Source organism: Alosa sapidissima, chromosome 11 (assembly GCF_018492685.1).
Source record: "Alosa sapidissima isolate fAloSap1 chromosome 11, fAloSap1.pri, whole genome shotgun sequence".
NCBI classification, from domain to species: domain Eukaryota; kingdom Metazoa; phylum Chordata; class Actinopteri; order Clupeiformes; family Clupeidae; genus Alosa; species Alosa sapidissima.
In genome coordinates this window covers 38,086,617-38,107,366 of record NC_055967.1, presented here as the reverse complement: position 1 = coordinate 38,107,366, position 20,750 = coordinate 38,086,617, and the positions used below count along the sequence as shown (strand labels likewise).

General features: G+C 42.9%; 1 protein-coding gene across 4 annotated transcripts in view; it reads left to right on the top strand.

Annotated features, from left to right (window-relative positions):
- Positions 1-20,750, top strand: part of appl2 (adaptor protein, phosphotyrosine interaction, PH domain and leucine zipper containing 2) — a 45,509-nt gene that overhangs the window by 11,472 nt on the left and 13,287 nt on the right. For 3 of the 4 annotated variants that reach the window (XR_006035170.1, XM_042110676.1, XM_042110674.1), the window contains exons 6-15: positions 3,009-3,096; positions 3,509-3,550; positions 3,765-3,823; positions 4,279-4,425; positions 4,589-4,671; positions 5,194-5,346; positions 6,256-6,444; positions 8,285-8,323; positions 8,496-8,538; positions 10,042-10,098. Coding sequence is in view for 3 of the 4 variants with exons in the window: in XM_042110676.1 (XP_041966610.1) it covers positions 3,009-3,096; positions 3,509-3,550; positions 3,765-3,823; positions 4,279-4,425; positions 4,589-4,671; positions 5,194-5,346; positions 6,256-6,444; positions 8,285-8,323; positions 8,496-8,538; positions 10,042-10,098 (900 nt within the window). In the remaining variant the exon portion in view is untranslated. The remainder of the gene's footprint in view (positions 1-3,008; positions 3,097-3,508; positions 3,551-3,764; positions 3,824-4,278; positions 4,426-4,588; positions 4,672-5,193; positions 5,347-6,255; positions 6,445-8,284; positions 8,324-8,495; positions 8,539-10,041; positions 10,099-20,750) is intronic. The other variant, XM_042110675.1, reaches the window with a different exon arrangement.

Sequence of the window (20,750 nt, the reverse complement as noted above, 5' to 3'; positions counted from 1 at the left end):
CGTCATCCACTCCACAATCGCAAGGCTTCAAACCCAACACACTGACGCCTTTTTTGTGATCTCTGGCGACTTCAATCATATAACACTGGATTCCACACTCATGAATTTTTACCAGTATGTTGACTGCCCTACAAGGAAAAACAGGACAATAGACCTCATGCATGCAAACGTGAGGGATGCATACAGTGCAAACCCCCTCCCCCCACTGGGAAAGTCAGACCACAACCTCATTCATCTACAGCCAATGTACAAGCCCAAAGTACAGAGGCTACCAGTTGCCACACGCACCTTCAGGAAGTGGACACCCGAAGTGGATGAGGCTCTGAGAGACTGCTTCGAGTGTACTGACTGGAGTGTGTTACAGAATGGAGAGGACTTAGAGGAGGTCACACAGTGCACAACTGACTACCTGAACTTCTGCATGGACATTGTTGTTCCCACCAGAACTGTATGCTGCTTTCCCAACAAAAAAAGTATGATGTACAAAAATACAAATTATACTAACTAACACTTAATCTAAATCAATTCTAAAAACAGTATCCACATAGTGGTGATTAATAAATCAGAGGCGCTTGCAATGACTGAGGCAGGGACTGAGTCTGTGATTCTCTGTGCTCTAAGGTGCTCTGTGTGAATGAGTGTCATATTGTCATATTGCAGAAGAGCCTGATCAGCTGGAGACTTCGCTCACTGCCTTGCACAACTGACAGACTGAGAAAGTCATTTGTCCCCAGGGCCATTGAACTGTTCAATGCCTCACTTAAGGGAAGAGGAGAGATAGACTTCTCTGCATAGTCTGTCTGCCTCTTCACCGGCTCACAGGAATCACAGGCTCAGTCCCTGCCTCAGTCATTGCAAGCGCCTCTGATTGATTAATCACCACTATGTGGATACTGTTTTTAGAATTGATTTAGATTAAGTGTTAGTTAGTATAATTTGTATTTTAGTATATTTAGCATATTCTTTATCTTCTACTGTCCTTATTGCTTAGTTGTGTTTTTATATTATATACTTTAATTACTCTTTCTGCTGTTAAAGAATGTGTTTGTGTTGTCTGTATGCTGCTGAGACCTTGAATTTCCCCTGGGGATCAATAAAGTATCTATCTATCTATCTATCTATCTATCTATCTATCTATCTATCTATCTATCTGATAGGGCCATGGGTGGCTTTAGAGGTATCTGGTAAATATCTGAGATATCTGGTAAATCCGTTTGTTGATTTCGTTGGTGGTATAAGGAAACACCTTGGCATTTGAGAAGGACTTTAGGAGGAAGATTTTTTGGACGGCATGTTCAGATTTTTACATACGGCCGCCTCCACAATGGAGCCTCTAGAGATTAGTTTATTGTGGTTGGTTGCATTAGCAGTGATATTTATATCCTTGGCTTTTGCAGGTGAATTAAAATCATAATCCCCTATATGACGAGAGAGTTGGCAGCAAAATAATACTCATAGTAGAATCACATTTCACTGTGCTGTATTGGAATTAGATGGAGAGGAGTAATTTGGAAAGGTTTTATGTGTTATTTTTAGCAGTAAAATGTATGTGGGCACGAGCTAATACAATTTGGAGTCTCATTAAATCGCAACATTAATTAAGTGAAGCTATTAAAGTGGATAATAGAGGTGGGGAGGGGTAGGAGGTGGAACACTGTATTCACAATGAGTCTCATTATATAAAAATGTCTCAAATTCACATTTATTTATTCCAAATTCATGCTAGGACAGGATAGGTCTGCACTGATCAGTATGGGTGTTATTTAGGTGGAATGTATTTCTACAGACAATCTATTTAATTCTGCACTTGTGTTGGTCACAGAAAACATTAGCGTCATTTCATCATGTGGTGGTGCAACCCTATGTTTGAATAAGCAAATGGTGACAATCGATCTAGCTCCACTGCACACCTCTACAGTGTGTTAGCCTCCATCACTAATGCAGCTTGTTGAATCATCTTATTGTGTCCTCACATATGGACTTGTGTATATAAAGACCATGTACAGTATGTCTGTCTGTGCAGTGAGGGTGCAGTAAATGGTGTTGACATGATTGGGTATCAGATAAGGTGTTGTGTTGTTGTTGGTGTTGGTATTGGTCTGTGTTTTGCAGTGTTGACATGGTCCCTGCTGAAAAAAAACAGCCTGACCAGCTTAAGGTGGTTTGCTGGTTGACCAGCTTGTTAACCAGCTTCTTTGACCACCCTATGATGGTTGACCTGCTAGACCAGCAAAACTCTTTCAAAAACATATCTTCAGCTGGTTTACCCAGCTTACGATGGTAATTCAGCTGGTTTTACCACCTCAAGCTGGTCATTTTAGCTGGTGTTGCAGGTCTACACTGCTGGTTTAACTGGCCATGCCAGCTTATGTTGGTCATTCTAGCAAACCAGCATGACCATCTTACACCAACAATGTCAAGTTTGGCAGGCTGGTCACCAGCATGACTATCTTACACCAGCTGTATCCTACATGACAGGCTGGTCACACCAGCATGACCAGCTTCCTCAGATGGTCACGCCAACATGTCCAGCTGGTGGCCCAACCAGCTACACTAGCAAAGACCAGCAAGAGCTGGAAGAAAACCAGCAAAGACCAGTTAAAACCAGCTACCAGCATAAGCTGCTTTCTAGCTGTTTTTTTCAGCAGGGGTATTAAATAGGGTGTTGTGTTGGTGGTCTTGATAATGTTGTGTGTTTTGCAGTGTTAGTGTTGGTGGTGTTGGTAATGGTGGTTGTTTTGCAGTGTTGGTGTTGGTGGTGTTGGTAATGGTGGGTGTTTTGCAGTGTTGGTGTTGGTGGTGTTGGTAATGGTGGGTGTTTTGCAGTGTTGGTGTTGGTGGTGTTGATAATGGTGTGTGTTTTGCAGTGTTGGTGTTGGTAATGGTGGGTGTTTTGCCGTGTTGGTGTTGGTGGTGTTGGTAATGGTGGGTGTTGTGTTGGTGGTGTTGGTAGTGGTGTGTGTTTTGCCGTGTGAGGCTCATGTGCTCACTTCTGTGTTCCCTCACAGCTAAACAGTCTGCACTCGGAGCTGGCCACCCTGATTGCAGATCGAATGGTGTACCCCATGATCCAGTTCAGAGAGAAAGACCTCACAGGTATCTTCTGCATGCACCAGAAACACACCCCAGTGTTTCCCATACATTGAGTTATTTGTGGTGGCCCACCACAATATCAACATTGACCACCACACAATGATTTTCCAGGTTGTACTAAAAATTGTGCTTAAATCTAGTTAGCATCATAACCATGCTGTGCTAATTTCTTAAAAACTGTTGCATTCAAGTTAATTCTGCAAACCTGCCACCACAAATAGAATTCAATTCTGTGGGAAACACTGCACCCACACACACACACACACACACACACACACACACACACATACACACACACACACACACACAGCCCACAGAGACAGTGCCCCCATATATACACACCACTGAGCTGCTACTTATTGGATCATAAACTGATCTTGTCAATCAGTCTGTCTGTCTGTCTGTCTTTGTACAGAAATAAGCACGATGAAGGAGATATTCGGCATCGCCACTGACGGTACGTATCTCCGTTTGCTCACCTTGGTGCTCGTCACTGAATGTTTGCAACACAAACACAAATGATATGAAGAGCAGCAGCACTTCAGTTCGGAAAGGACTTTTTCTTGCACACTCTGCATTTTGTATGGGTGATATGTGGTCCATTCCAATCAGGCCATTGAATAAGCAAAAAGAAAAAGCAAATGCACTCACACATGTCTTTTCCACTGCAGAACACGAGGCGGCCATGGTGAAGTACAGCCGACTGCCCAAGAAGAGGGAGAATGAGAAGGTGGCCTGGACAGTTGCACCCTTGAATTTAAACATGGCGCTGCAGCCATTTGTCATGTGTGACACGGTTCCCTTGATGAATAATAAGCTCCCAGTTGTCATTGTCCCACCTCCCTGTAAACACAACACACTCTCTCCCCCTCGCTCTCCAGTGTTGGAATGTGCGGGCGGGGGTGATTTGTCTGTGTTGTAATGTGCGGGCAGGGGTGATTTGTCTGTGTTGTAATGTGCAGGCAGGGGTGATTTGTCTGTGTTGGAATGTGCAGGCAGGGGTGATTTGTGCGGGCGGGGGTGATTTGTCTGTGTTGTAATGTGTGGGCAGGGGTGATTTGTCTGTGTTGGAATGTGCGGGCAGGGGTGATTTGTGCGGGCAGGGGTGATTTGTGCGGGCGGGGGTGATTTGTCTGTGTTGTAATGTGCGGCCGGTGCTGATTTGTCTGTGTCCACTCCACACAGGCGAAAGCGGAGGTGGTCAGCGAGGTGGCCTTCGCCAGGAGGAAGCAGCACCAGGCGTCCATGCAGTACTACTGCGCGCTCAATGCGCTGCAGCACCGCAAGAGAGTGGCCATGCTGGAGCCCATGCTGGGCTACACACACGCACAGGTAGGACCGGCGGTCAGGCCGCTAAGCGCAGGTAGGACAGGAGAGGTCAGGCCGCTAAGCGCCGGTAGGACAGGTCGGGCCGCTAAATGCAGGCCAGCCGAGGGCATGCAGAGGTTGTTATCAAGAGAGTTTACATTCTTTTGTGTTTTGGTTCTTTGTCTAGATAAACTTCTTCAAGAAAGGCATTGAGCTGGTGACAAAGAAGATGGACACTTTTCTGTCCTCAGTATCCAGTATGACGCAAAGGTAACAAGCTTCAAAAAGTCGTCAGTGTAAACTCACCTTTGGTCAGTTTTGTTCATTCTTAACTCACTTGTTCAGGACATCGGGATGAATTGAGTGTAATTGCAGCACTGTACTGTTCTTCCTAGAGGCTTCTTTAGTGTAGTTGCAGATTGAAGTTGTCTGAAAGACATATGCTGTACATCAGCTTACAGTTCTCTCTCTCTCTCTGCATCTCTCTCTCTCTGTATCTCTCTCTCCATCTCTCTCTCTCTGTATCTCTCTCTCTCTCTGCATCTCTCTCTGTATCTCTCTCTGCATCTCTCTCTATCTCTCTCTGCATCTCTCTCTGCATCTCTCTGCATCTCTCTCTATCTCTCTGCATCTCTCTGCATCTCTCTGCATCTCTCTCTCTGTATCTCTCTCTCTTTGCATCTCTCTCTCTCTGTATCTCTCTCTCCATCTCTCTCTCTCTGTATCTCTTTCTCTCTCTATCTCTCTTTGCATCTCTCTGCATCTCTCTGCATCTCTCTCTCTCTCTGCCAGTATTCAGTCACAGCTGGACACGGAGGCCGAGAGCATGCGTATGACCCAAAGAGATCTGCTGTCTGTTGAGGACATGGTGTACATGCCCGATCGGGACCTGGACCCTGTCAACCGCACGCTCATCCAGAAAGCAGGCTACCTCAACATCCGCAAGTAAGACTGAGTGAATAAAAACTCACTCCACTCCACAAATATATATATATATATATATACACACACACACACACACACACTCCACTCCACATATATATATATATTTATACCATGGTCTAGGTTAAAAAGGGTGCCATTTAAAAAGTGATATACTACACCTATAAAATTATTATGACGTTGCTTGACAACGCCTGAATTAGTCCGCTCAGCTGTGACTTATCAACATTCCACAGCATTGCGATAAACAGCTGAAAAAACTAACGATTTTAGCTCTAAAACTCATTTAGTATTAATAATTGATTTCATATTTATTTATTCGTAAGTGACCATGGTATAAACGGGATAATGCCCTTCGATGCGTCCATTATCAGAAATAAATGGACTTCGCGGAAGCAACCGCTTCGCGTCGGACGGTTCACACCTCCGCGTCGTCCATTTATTTCTGATAATGGACACCTCGTCGGGCATTATCCCTTACATATACACACTCCACTCCACAGATCTATGGAGTGGAGTGTGTATATATATATATATACACACACTCCACTCCACAGATATATATATACACACTCCACTCTGTCCCAGTTAGTCACACCCACAGCAAACTGGGACACTGTGGGGATGTCTGAAGAAAAGAGAAATGAAATGCCTTCAGTGCAGTTAACTCTATTAAACTTTAATGTTGCTAATACAGAATATTAATCCCCGAGGAGAGCTGTCAGCGCTCACAGTAAATTAGTCATTTTGGAATGTCATGAGAACATTTCGGCAAATGTTACACAGAGATGATCTAATTACTCATCCTGAACTCATCAGGATGAAATTCTTAAAATGGCAGCTCCCACTTAATCCTCCCACCCTCCTCCTCCTCCTCCTCCTCCCCTCCTCCACCTCCTCTTCCTCCACCAGTAAAACGGGCCTGGTCACCACAGCCTGGGACCGGCTGTACTTCTTCACCCAGGGAGGGAACCTCATGTGCCAGCCGCGCGGTGCGGTCGCTGGGGGCATGGTGATGGACCTGGACAATAGCTCCGTCATGGCCGTGGAGTGCGAGGACCGGCGCTACTGCCTCCAGATCACCTCGCCCACGGGCAAAACGTGAGCATGTATAGTATAAGTGTATATATATATATATATATATATATATATATATATATATATATATATATATATATATATATATATATATATAGATGACCTCGCCCACGGGCAAAACGTGAGTATGTATAGTATAAATATATATATATATATATATATATATATATATATATATATATATATATATATATAGATGACCTCGCCCACGGGCAAAACGTGGGCATGTCTGCCAGCCGAGGCTTGGGGAGCTTTCTCTCCAATCTGTCATGGTGCATTTCACTTTCATTTTTAATCTCCGTCGCTCTCTTTCTCTTTTTCTCGGCTTCTCTGTCTCTCCGTCTCTCCGTCTCTCCGTCTCTCCGTCTCTCCGTCTCTCCGTCTCTCCGTCTGTCTATCGATTCTTCTCACCTCTGTGTCTGCACTGCACTGTGTCATTATGAACAGTTCACTGGGGAAAAGTGTGTATTCATTCCGTGCAGGCCTCTATGGGCCTCTATGAGAGCAGGCCTCTATGGGCCTCTATGACTGCAGGCCTCTATGAGAGCAGGCCTCTATGAGAGCAGGCCTCTAGTTTTGCTTTGCAATCTGCCTGTGTGAGCGAAGGGCAATCTGCCTGTGTGAGCGAAGGGCAATCTGCCTGTGTGAGCGAAGGGAGAGGCACCGGATCTGTGGACTTCACCCAGGCAGACGCGGATCTGTGGACTTCACCCAGGCGGAGACAGGTTGCCGGTTTATCTGGCTCGTCTGCTCAGCGTCATCGTCAGGGCGGGCAGGGAGCCAGACACGTCCATTAAAAATGCAATGTTAAGGCGGCGGCAGAGAGAGAGAGAGAGAGAGAGAGAGAGAGAGAGAGAGAGAGAGGGCGAGAGAGAGAGAAACCGAGAGAGAGAGAGGGGGGGGGGGAGAGAGAGCAGAGAGGGCGAGAGAGAGAGAGAGAGAGAGAGAGGGGGGGGGGGGGAGAGAGAGAGGGGGGGGGGGGAGAGAGAGCAGAGAGGGCGAGAGAGAGAGAGAGCAGAGAGGGCGAGAGAGAGAGCAGAGAGAGAGAGGGGGGGGAGAGAGAGAGAGAGCAGAGAGAGAGAGGGGGGGGAGAGAGAGCAGGGGGGGGGGAGAGAGGGCGAGGGGAGAGAGAGAGCAAGCCTCTGCTCTGCTCTGCTCTGCTCTGCTCATTAGCTCCGGCGCGCCGCTGTCCCCCTTCCTCAAGCGAGGAGCAAGACGCGACGCTAAAGCGCCGACTTCGCCGGAAAGTGAGCATGCTATGACCTCAAGGCAGGGGTCTAAATGCTGTGGATGTGCATTTATTTGTGCCCAAAGTGCTTCATTGAGCTCAGGGGCATGGGGGCTGTGCTGCTGCTGGTGGTGGTGGTGGTGTCATGGACACATGCACACACTGGGCTCACAGTTACACATGCACATACACATGCACATACACATACACATACACACACACACACACACACACACACACACACACACACACACAGGAGTACACACACATGCACATACACAGACGCCTTAACAAATACACACACACACACACACACAGGAGTACACACACATGCACAGATGCCTTAACACACACACATGCACACACACACACACATATGCACACCACACACATGCACACACACACACACTCAAACTTGCAATAGTTGTAAGCTTATTGTCATCTATAGATGCAAGCCTCTAAGGAACAGGAAATCTGGATAAGTGGGGTCAGACTTATTTAACAGATGCTGTATGTGCTTCTCATGAATCAAATGCTTGTGTGAGGGAGCCGCTGTGAAAGGGTGTGTTTTGTGTGTGTGTGTGTGTGTGTGTGTGTGTTTTGTGTCATTTTCAGTGTTGTGTCATACCATCATTTTTCATGGAATAATAACAGGTTGGTGACAAAAGCTCTTCTTAATATAAAATTTGATAGACTGTTCCAGCATATCTCTGGTTGAAAAGAATGGCATGATGAATTTGCTTTGGCTACATTGTGCGGTTTTCTTTATTCCAAATCCATAACCTGATGAAGGAATCTATCTTTTTATCTCCCTTTTTTCCCTCAGGTCTATAATTCTGCAGGCAGAGAGCAAAAGGGAATATGAAGAGGTATGTATTATCTGATGAAAGATTCTGTCTCCAAAAGAGATCAAACGTTATCAAATGCTCATTCAATTTGCATAGAAGTATAGAGTATCAGTGATATATAGAGTATCAGTGATATATAGAGTATCAGTGTAGTATTGAGTATCAGTGAAGTATAGAGTATTAGTGATATATAGAGTATCAGTGATATATAGAGTATCAGTGTAGTATAGAGTATCAGTGAAGTATTGAGTATTAGTGATATATAGAGTATCAGTGATATATAGAGTATCAGTGAAGTAGAGAGTATCAGTGATATATTGAGTATCATTGATATATAGAGTATCAGTGATATATAGAGTATCAGTGTAGTATAGAGTATCAGTGATATATAGAGTATCAGTGTAGTATAGAGTATCAGTGAAGTATTGAGTATTAGTGATATATAGAGTATCAGTGATATATAGAGTATCAGTGAAGTAGAGAGTATCAGTGATATATAGAGTATCAGTGAAGTATAGAGTATTAGTGATATATAGAGTATCAGTGTAGTATAGAGTATCAGTGAAGTATTGAGTATTAGTGATATATAGAGTATCAGTGATATATAGAGTATCAGTGAAGTAGAGAGTATCATTGATATATAGAGTATCAGTGATATATAGAGTATTAGTGTAGTATAGAGTATCAGTGAAGTATACAGTATCAGTGAAGTATAGAGTATCAGTGAAGTATAGAGTATCAGTGATATATAGAGTATCAGTGAAGTATAGAGTATCAGTGAAGTATAGAGTATCAGTGAAGTATAGAGTATCAGTGAAGTATAGAGTATCAGTGATATATAGAGTATCAGTGAAGTATAGAGTATCAGTGAAGTATAGAGTATCAGTGAAGTATAGAGTATCAGTGAAGTATAGAGTATCAGTGTAGTATAGAGTATCAGTGTAGTATAGAGTATCAGTGTAGTATTGAGTATCAGTGTAGTATAGAGTATTAGTGAAGTATAGAGTATTAGTGAAGTATAGAGTATTAGTGTAGTATAGAGTATTAGTGACTGGTCCTCCATTGTGTGTGGGTTCTTAGAAATACAGGAATGGCATTTGAATGGAACACCGAATGTGGTGTTACGGGTTATTTTCAGTCGAGTGTTATTTTGGCCAGAGAGTCTTTAGACGGAGGCCCCAGCAGCACATTCTTCATGCTGATGTTATCTTCTGAGTGAAAATGAGGCCATCCTGTCACAGCCTCCTCAGCCTGGCACAGCCTCCTCAGCCTCCTCCTCTGACCCGCAGCGGGACGGGGATGGACTGCACAGCCGGTCTGTCCAGCTTTAAAACTGTGTGTGTCAGCACAGTTTAATCTCAACGTGATTTACTAGGCTGCAGATTTCATGTACATTCTATCAAAATAACCAACCTGCCTGAACATGCCCCTCTGCCTGCGTACTGTAGCCTCTCTCTAGAGCTCAGTTAATCAGCACCTGAACTGGACCAGCCCTCTGCTGACCATGCTGTTTGTTATCCACAGTGGATTTGCACCTTGAACAACATCTCCAGGCAGATCTACCTGACTGACAACCCAGAGGTAGGTTGTTATCGCTGATGTCCTTCCACCTACAATAGTTAATACACACAAAACACACACACAGGAGCATACCTGTCAACAGTCCCATTTTTCCCGGGTGTCTCCCGTATTTCAAGGTCATCTCCCAGCACCCTCCCGTTTTGTTATTTCTCCCAGAAAACTCCCGTAATTTGCATGGCCATCAAACTTCATTTTAAAATCATTGATCCATTCAGGTTGCCAGATTGTGTATGAAATACACCCTACACATACACAATCACTTAGGCTAAAACCTGGCAACCCAAAACCCAAATAAGGAAGCGGGTGCCGACTGCGCAGCCTGAGTCTCGTCGTAAGCAAGCGGGCTAGTTGAATGGCCTACTCCAGAACTAGCTGTTGTGAAATTGTTGGGAATTTAATTGATTAACACATCACATAAACTGTTATTGAGTGTTGTTGATACACTGAACTTGAGCCCTCGGAACCAAATCTAACAGCTTTGGAGTTTTGGAAGTAGGCTGCAGGCAGGCAGCTGGTGGATACATAACTGGCATGCGTAAGGTAATGGTAAGGTAAAAGCAACGACCGAAATGCAGTGTTGAAACACGTGTATGAAACATATTAAATATGCAAACACAGATCCGGTATAAACACTGACCCCCCCGAAAAAAAAATCTCCCGTTTTTTAAAAGCTAAATGTTGACAGGTATGCACAGGAGTACACACACACACACACAGGAACACACACACAGGAGTACACACACACACACACACAGGAACACACACACAGGAGCACACACACACACACAGGAGTACACACACAGGAGTACACAGGAGTACACACACACACACACACAGGAGTACACACACACACACACACACACACACACACAGGAGTACACACACACACACAGGAGTACACACACACACACAGGAGTACACAGGAGTACACACACACACACACACACACAGGAGTACACACACACACACAGGAGTACACACACACACACAGGAGTACACAGGAGTACACACACACACACACACACACAGGAGTACACACACACACACACACACACACACACACACACACACACACACACACACACACACACACACACACACACACACACACAGGAGTACACACACACACAGGAGTACACACACACACACACACACACACACACAGGAGTACACACACACACACACACACACACACACAGGAGTACACACACACACAGGAGTACACACACACACACACACACACACACACACACACACACAGGAGTACACACACACACAGGAGTACATACACACACAGGAGTACACACACACACACACACACACACACACACACACACACACAGGAGTACACACACACACACACAGGAGTACACAGGAGTACACACACACACAGGAGTACATACACACACAGGAGTACACACACACACACACACACACACAGGAGTACACACACAGGAGTACACACACACACACAGGAGTACACAGGAGTACACACACACACACACACACACACACACACACACACAGGAGTACACACCAGACATGTGGACTCGAGTCACATGACTTGGACTCGAGTCAGACTCGAGTCATGATTTTAATGACTTCAGACTTGACTTGATAAAATTCGGCATGACTTGCGACTCGACTTGGACTTGAATACTATTCACTTGAGACTTGACTCGGACTTTGCCTCTTTGACTTGTGATGACTTGACATGTCTCGAATCAAAAACTAAATTTCCTGATCGTGGACCAGTCACCCCACAGACGCTTTCTATATATATAGAAATAGCGGAGACAAGCGGCCAGAGCACAGTACAGTACTGCCGCTACCCCCACACGCGTTACGCACTGTGTGTAGGGCACCAAGAGACAGAGGAAGGACCAACATTTAGCCAACCACTAGTAGCTTTACTGCAAACTGATTTGCACTCTTGTTAGAGAACGTTTAATGTCAAAAAGCACCAACAGCATGTTACATAAAGTTGATACTTTTCGAGTCCTCTCCATTAAGATCCAACTTGAACTTATGCTAGCCTACTGCATTTAATTGAGAACGCATCCAAGCACGCACGAGAGGGAGAGAAAATGAGTAGGTTCCAGCTGGCTTGTCATTGTTGATGATGATTGATATCTTCTTTTAAATATAAGAAACATATAAAAGGAAATCGTGAAGGCAACAAATACGAGATTAGAGGAGATTGTGAATTATCCGGTTCTCACTAGCCTACTGTACTGTTATAAACTATGAGATCCAGGTCACTATGACATAGCTGCACTCACTGTGATTTGGAAAGTGGACAAGAATATTATGAAGAGTTGTCTTTGCCTTGTGTAATGGAACTGGTCTTAATAGTCTTGAAGTATTCAATAATTTATTTACATGAAGCACATGATATGCCGATTGAAATACATTTCACTCAGCTACTGTAGCTAGGTGGCTACTGGCTACCAGGCTCATAATTCACTTTTAATTGCAAACAGAAAATGTCAAGCAAGCATCATGTCATACATGCTTCTCTTTCCAAGGGAATGAAAGCTGTTTGTGCCAACTTAATATCATGCTTATCGTTGTTAATATTGTGCTATACATGTGGCACAAACAATGTTTGAGTTTGTGGACTAGCCATAGGCTATATTTGAACGGAGCTGGTAAAAAAAGGATCATTATGAGAACATGTGACACAATGGGCTTAAAGTGACAGTGCACCATTTACAAATGAGATAAACAGCATCAAATGTGTAGTATTTCTTAAGAAATGAATACTTTAAAACAAAATTACTGTCATTATTATCTTTTAAATAATATAAAAGTGTTGACCTTGGCTTCCCTTATGAGTCGCCACTGCCAGACAGCCTAATAAATTGTTTGCAGGCAAATCTGTGGCCTAGCGCAGTGAACTGCCATCAGTCAAATTATTACTCATCCTTACAGTGGGCTCCGCAATTTGGAAAAACAATATATATTGTAGTGCCTTCCAGTAAGTCACTTCGGACGCCTCAGGGGTTTCAATAGTTTGTTCGTTCGTTTATTCCAGTATTTCGTTTCGTTCGTCTCTATAAATAAACTGACAAGTAACAAATACAAATACAATTGAAAACCATATGCCTGCTGGCGTTCCAACATCGAGTTCCAAAACCAACTACCCAAGGATTCCTCCTTTCTCTACCTATATGCCACTAATTGGCACAGGTGTGCAATTTAACTCCTTATGTGCCAAGGCCTTCCAAGGCCACAAGGTCATGTCACCAGCAGGGGTCATTAAATCAACTTAATCACGAGAAAGTAATTAATGGCTCCTACACACCGGCCCTCTTATTGCTACCGGCTAAATAGGTACAATAACAAACTAAACTAAACACATGGAGCCATGCATCACAATAACAATATACACAGTAAACACGTGGAGCCATACATCACAATATACACAGTAAACACGTGGAGCCTACATCACAATTCATTCAAGACCATATCACATGCAATAGCCCTTTTTTTTTTTTTTTTTTTCCCCTTTTTTTTTTTTTTTTTTTTTAAGAGTCCTTCTTGTTCAGTGCATAACTTAAAAGGAAAGGTCCATTATGCCGAGAGAGGCATTGTCCATTTCAGTGTGTATGTGTATTTGTATGAATGTGCGCATGTGTGTACGTTGCAAGACATTTCTTGCTCGGATAGTCCATAATCCATGGTGCGCGTGTAAAGATCAGTATACATGTTAGTTCCTACAAGGTAAAATAAACATTACATATACATTGGACATTCATATCTACATGTCATTTTCCAACAATAAGCAAACCTTTGTGATCGGTCTGTCTATAACACTTGTCTTTGTTTTTAAAATCAAACTACGAACAATTCCCTTTGAATCTTTCTTTGTGTCAATAACTCCCCAACATCCAAGATCCCCTAGGGGCAGTAGGGTCTGCAATTAACACAATGTCACCATTTGCGTAGTTTCTTTTCTTTTTAAACCATTTTTGTCTTTCTTGTAGGTTTGGAAGATACTCTCTAACCCATCTTTTCCAAAATATATCAGCTAAGTATTGTATTTGCTTCCATTTGCGTCTACTATACACATCTGATTTCTGAAATAAGCCAGGCGGTAATGTGGGTTGCCCTTTGAGAAGTAAAAGGTGGTTGGGCGTTAGAGGTTCGAGGTCATTTGGACTATCTGAATTTGTGGTAAGTGGGCGACTATTCATTATGGCTTCTACCTCACAGATGAAAGTGTGAAGGGATTCATCATCTAATATCTGATCCTTTGTCAGTGATAAAAGTATTTGTTTGACCTGTTTTATTAACCTCTCCCATACTCCTCCAAAGTGTGAAGCGGCAGGTGGGTTGTAAGTCCATTTTATGCCTTTTTGTTGCAGAGCAACTTGGAGTTTGTTGCTTTGGTTCCACTCCTTTATGGCATTGTCAGATCTTATTTGCCGCACTTGCCCTCGTCTGCTTATGAATCTGCGGATTGCGTTGATACATGAATCAGTGTCAAGTGAATTGGCTATTTCCAAATGTATCGCTCGAGTTGTGAAACATGTAAAAATGACACCATATCGTTTCACTTCACTGCGTCCTCTTTTTACTGTAATTGGACCAAAGAAGTCTGCTCCAACAAAGGTAAATGGTGGTAAATCTGGTGTTATTCTTTCTTTTGGCAAGTCGGCCATCTTTTGTTCTCCTAAGTTTGAATGTAGGCGTCTGCAGAACACACACTCAGACCGTATCTTTCTAGCAAGGGAATTTGCTGCTGGAATCCAGTACTGCTGTCGCAGTTTGGCCAACATATGGTTCCTTCCACAGTGGCCTAGTTGTTCATGGATGTGTTTTAACACAAGTTTGGACACATGATGGTGTTTTGGAAGAACCACAGGATGTTTTCGGTCCTCTGGCATAGCCATTCTGCTTAATCTCCCTCCTGTACGAAGTAATCCATCTTGCAGAATAGGATCAAGCTTACGAATGTGGCTCTGACGACTGACATGAGCGTTTTCCTTTTGCGAGGTTTTGATTTCTTCTGGAAATGCCTCCATTTGAGTAAAGCGTACAATTGCATTTTCTGCTCTTTTGACATCTTCTAAAGTAATCTGCTGTACATTCATTCATTTTTTAACTGTTTGCATTTTTCTTTCCATCAGACATTGTTTCTCTGCATTTGAGTTCTTAATACTCATGTTGGTAAGTATTTCCTTTCTTTTCTGACTTAGTTGCAAGAGTATGTCTTTTAGCTTAAGTAGCCATGCTACTGCTCTGGTTAGATTGTTCCAATTTGAGTGATGGTGTATGAATGTGTGAGTAGGATTTTGTTCTTCCTTTACAATTAAGTTCATGCTAAGAACATCCTTCTTCACTTCCACATCATCTTCTTCTTCTTCTTCATGTGTTTGTATGGTAATGTCAGAATTTGTCCATTCAGATTCCTGACATTTGAGAAATTCTGGACCATTCAGCCAAACTTTCGAATTCAGAAGAGCACTGGCCTTGAGACCACGAGACGCACAATCAGCTGGATTTTGTTTAGTGTTTATGTATCTCCATTGTTTTACCTTGGTCATTTCTCTGATTGCGTTCACTCTATTGGCCACAAAGGTTTTAAATCTTTTGTTCTCATTCTGAATGTACTTCAATGTTGACGTACTATCTGTCCAGAAAATGGAGTTCTCAAGAGCAAGTTGTAACTCTGCTTTGATCAGTCTATCCATTCGTACTGCAAGCACTGCTGCAGTGAGTTCCATTCTTGGCATTGTAGTTTGTTTCAATGGTGCAACTCGGGATTTCCCCATTAGAAATGAGGTGTGCACTTCATGTCCTGAATTTGAGAGACGAACGTACGTGACACAACCATAACCACTTTCAGACGCATCACTAAAGTGATGTAGTTGTGCAGATGTTATCGGACCAAAGTTCTTTGGCTTGAAACATCTGTTGACACTGAGCTCTCCAATGCAACTTAGACCTGCCATCCATTCATGCCACAGCTGCGTGTAGTGGTCTGGTAGGTCTTTGTCCCAGGCATAATTCTGCTTGCAAAGATCTTGCAGAATGTTCTTAGCAGTAAGGACGAATGGAGAGATGAAGCCAAGAGGATCGTATACCGAGGATATGATGGACAGTATTCCCCTTCGAGTACATGGCTGCTGTTTCAGGCTCACTGCAAAAGTGAGTTTGTCTCTTTCTATGTGCCACTGTATGCCAAGAGTTCTTTCTGTAGGAAGATCGCTGGATTCCAAGTCGAGGTCTTTGACCTCCTTTGCTCTGGCTGCTTGTGGGATGGACATTAGGACAGTTCTGCTGTTACTTATCCATTTGTGCAAACGAAAGCCTCCCATTGAGCAAGCTCTTTCAAGCTCTTTGCACAACGTCACAGCATCAGCTTCAGTGGCCACCGATTTCAAGCAATCATCCACATAAAAATCTTGCTTAATTGTTTCCACTGTTTCATGCAAAAAGAGATCTTTGAAATCTTCGGCAGTTTGTTTGAGGGCGAAACTTGCACAACTTGGCGAAGATGTTGCCCCGAATAAGTGCACTGTCATTCTGTGTTCTTTCAATGGTTGACCTGAGTCACCATTTGGCCACCATAGAAAACGCAAAAAGTCCACATGGTTCTCCATAACTCTCACCTGGTGAAACATGCTTTCCACATCTGCCATAAGGGCGATTGGCTCCTGGCGGAAGCGCAACAGGACGCCTATCAGGTTACTGGTGAGATTTGGACCTTGTATCAATTTGCTGTTCAAGGATGTTCCCTGGAAGGATGCGGAACAATCGAATACAACTCTCAGGGAGCCCTTCTTTGGATGGTGCACTCCGTGATGTGGAATGTACCACACCTTTCCACTTTGGGTTTCTAGTTCATCAAAAGGCACCGCTTCTGCGTGGCCCTTTTCAAGCATTCCTTCTAGAAATGCAGTATATTCTTTATGATATTGTTCATTCTTTTCAAATTTTCTTTTCAGAGACATAACACGCTGCTGTGCCTGTTGGTAGTTGTTTGGCATCATTAAGTCATTTTCTTTAAAGGGTAACGGTAAGTAATAATGACCATTTCTTAGTTCCTTTGAACTTTCCATCACAGACATGAACTGTTTGTCTTCAACTGACATCTCGGATTTCTCCTCAGCTGCCAGTTCTGGAAAATCCTGATGATACTGTTTAATCAACAAGTCATTCAAATCTGCTACAGATATGCGATTAACTACGGTACATGAGTGACTTCCTTGCATTTGACATGTTTCTTGCATGAGCCCATTGATGACCCATCCTAAGGGTGTTCGAACAGCATATGGCCCATTACCTCTACTATTTATCACCTTCCAAGGCTCCATAAGCTTTGCAGCATTTGTGCCTATTAACAACTCAATGTCAGCGTCCAATTGTGGAATTTTCACCTCACGTAAGTATTTCCATTTGTCTATTGATTCTTGTGTTGGTATGTGTCGTTTTGAAACTGGTAATTTCGTTTGAGTGTAGACCTCTGGGAGTTTATGGTACAGCAGGCCTTCCATATTGCTGACTTCAAGACCAGAGACTATACTGCTGTGGACATTTTTCTCCTGTCCCATTGTGCACAAGAGTATTGTGGTGTTTTTACCAGAGATGTTTAACTTTCTTTTCAATGAGTCTGTGCAAAATGTAGCTGAGCTACCGGGATCCAGAAATGCATGAGTATTTATGACTTTGTCTGAATTTGAGACTTTTACTTTCACTGGGACGATAGCAAGAGTGCATTGTTTCGATTTACCGACGCCTATTGGATCATCATCATTTACAGATACCATAGCACTACTCAGTGGTTTGTTTCCAGTTGCGACGCAGTCATCTTTAATTCCATCTTTTTCTTTGCCAGTGTGAATGTGAAGGATGGTTGGGTGAGACAGAGAACATGTTTCACATTTCATTCTGTTTTTGCAGGTTTTGCTAACATGTCCCTTTGTTAGACAACCAAAGCACATCCCATTTACTTTCAGGAATTCTATTTTCTCACTGTTTGGTTTGGACTTAAACTTTTCACAATTTCCAAATGTGTGATTTCTTTCACAGAATAAGCAAGGCTTTTCAAGAGCACACTTATTTGTATTCAGTTTGTGTCCATATTGTGACTCGTTCCTTTTTATTTCAGGTGCCTGAGCAACTGTAGTTGCAAAGCTGGTCCTCCCACTAGGTTTGGTGAATGTTTTTTGTGGTTTAGATCTTGACACTACTTTGCTCTCCGTTGGGTTGATGATGTCACCAAATATTGGATCTAGCATTGCTCTAGACTGTCTTTCAATAAAGTCTATCAAGTCCTTGAATGTTGCTCTGTGTTTGTTATCTTGCATGCTACACACATTTGCTCGCCATCTATCTCGCAGCCTAAATGGAAGTTTAGACACAATGAGTCTTAAGTTGGTGGAACTTTCAAGCTCTTTTAATCCATCAATGTCTTGCATTGTATTGTAGCAGCTATGTAAAAAGAGAGCATAAGATCGCAGCCCATTGCCATCTTCTGGTTTGATGGTTGGCCAGTTCAAGGCTTTATTCATGTAAGCAGATGCTATTTTATAGCTGTTCCCAAAACTGTATTCTAGCTGCTTTTTAGCTTCCTTATACGCGACGGTAGGATCCATATGCATAAAGCTACTGACAAGGCTTCTGGGTTGGTCCCTTGTATACTGTTGGAAGTAGTATAGCCTGTCATCCATATTTGTAGTTTTATTCTCAACACATTGCTCAAATGCTTTGATGAAAGTCCTATATTGAAGAGCATCACCATCGAATATGGGAATTTCTCTATCTGGCAGAAGAGAGAGTGTTTGTTGTTTCACTAACATCTCAGTGATTTGAGTTTGTCTTTTTAATAGATCAGTGACGCTTGTATCATTGCCATTTGGGTGAATCTGGCTTCCTATTGGCACTGAGACGCTCAAATTTGCATTTTGTTGTGCACCTACAGTTTGCCTAGGTCCAGTTCGAGGAGCTGATCCTTCTCTCTGCGATCTCACTGGTCTTTGTACTGTTGCAGGGGTGTTATATTCCGTTGGTGTACCGTATTTGTATATGCCCGACACTGAACGTTGGTCTTCAGCTTCTCTGAATATTCTAACCTTTGCCTCTGCAGCAGCAAGTTCGGAATCTATGACCATTTTTTCTCTTCGTGCTTTTAATTTTGCGAGGATATTTGCTTCTTCGATATCAAGGTCAATTTTGTCATCCAAAGCCTGCGCCTTTGCTCTAATAGCCGCACATTCTGCTTCGGCCTTTAGATGAGCGAAAGATTCTCGTGACGCGCAACTGAGAGCACTTGTTGCTTTGCAGCTATGCGTGACACTGTGCGCTGTTTGAGATGCGCTATCTTGAGGCTTAACAATATCGTCCTGATCCTCTTCTTTGTCATCATCTTGATCAACCTCGAGCCATTTTATGACACCTTCTAAGAAGCTTTTGAACAGGTTATATTTGGGTTGGTACCAGTCTAAGTTATCGGCCTCCTTTTCATATGCATCTTTAGTTAATTGTTGTACAGTTGCTTGTAAACTAATAAACTCAGCGAAAAATCCATCAAACAAGTTAATTTGTTTCCTAACAGTTTCTTTGTCCTGTCCGGCTTCAATAAGACTATTGATTTCATTTCGTTTGCGTGTTAAAACACCAAGCTTCCCCCTACGTGTTGCAATTAACTTAAACAGTTCTTTTTCATCGGACAAATCCTGCTCTACAGGCTCTTCGTCGGCGGACATTTTTCAAAGATTAACTCAAAAGTTCAACACACAAAAGATCGACAATATTTCAAAGTCAACACATCAACGAGGAGATAAACGCAAGTGAAAAGGCCCATTCAGTTTGTGGTGTAAGCACGGCGGCTCACGTTAAGTCATTGTATGAGCTCAGCGGCCCACTCAATTCAGCGTTTTACTCACAAACGTCCAAAGATAAAGGTTAAATCCTCAAATCCTTCCAGCGGGAAACGTGTATAATCCACAAACTTTAGGGAATGCAGCTCACAATCTTCTAAGTATCCTATGAGTAAATCCGTAAATCAAACTTCCCAAACGCAGGTAACTTCCAAATATTCCGATGCAGTTTCAACTTTCCAATAGCAGAAGGTTTTCAACGCTGTAGTGCCTTCCAGTAAGTCACTTCGGACGCCTCAGGGGTTTCAATAGTTTGTTCGTTCGTTTATTCCAGTATTTCGTTTCGTTCGTCTCTATAAATAAACTGACAAGTAACAAATACAAATACAATTGAAAACCATATGCCTGCTGGCGTTCCAACATCGAGTTCCAAAACCAACTACCCAAGGATTCCTCCTTTCTCTACCTATATGCCACTAATTGGCACAGGTGTGCAATTTAACTCCTTATGTGCCAAGGCCTTCCAAGGCCACAAGGTCATGTCACCAGCAGGGGTCATTAAATCAACTTAATCACGAGAAAGTAATTAATGGCTCCTACATATATATTTGCAGCTGTGCTGAGTGTTATGTAGCTATCCGTTTACAGATTACACAGGTATGCGCATGCATATGTCGTAAAAGATTACAAGACAGAAACATTGAACATATTTTAATCTGTATTTATAAACAAAAAATACTGTGGATTAGATGGAAGTGCTAAAATTATGATCGATAGTCTAATAATGGCATTATTAAGTGAAGAGTACCTGATGACTTGTTC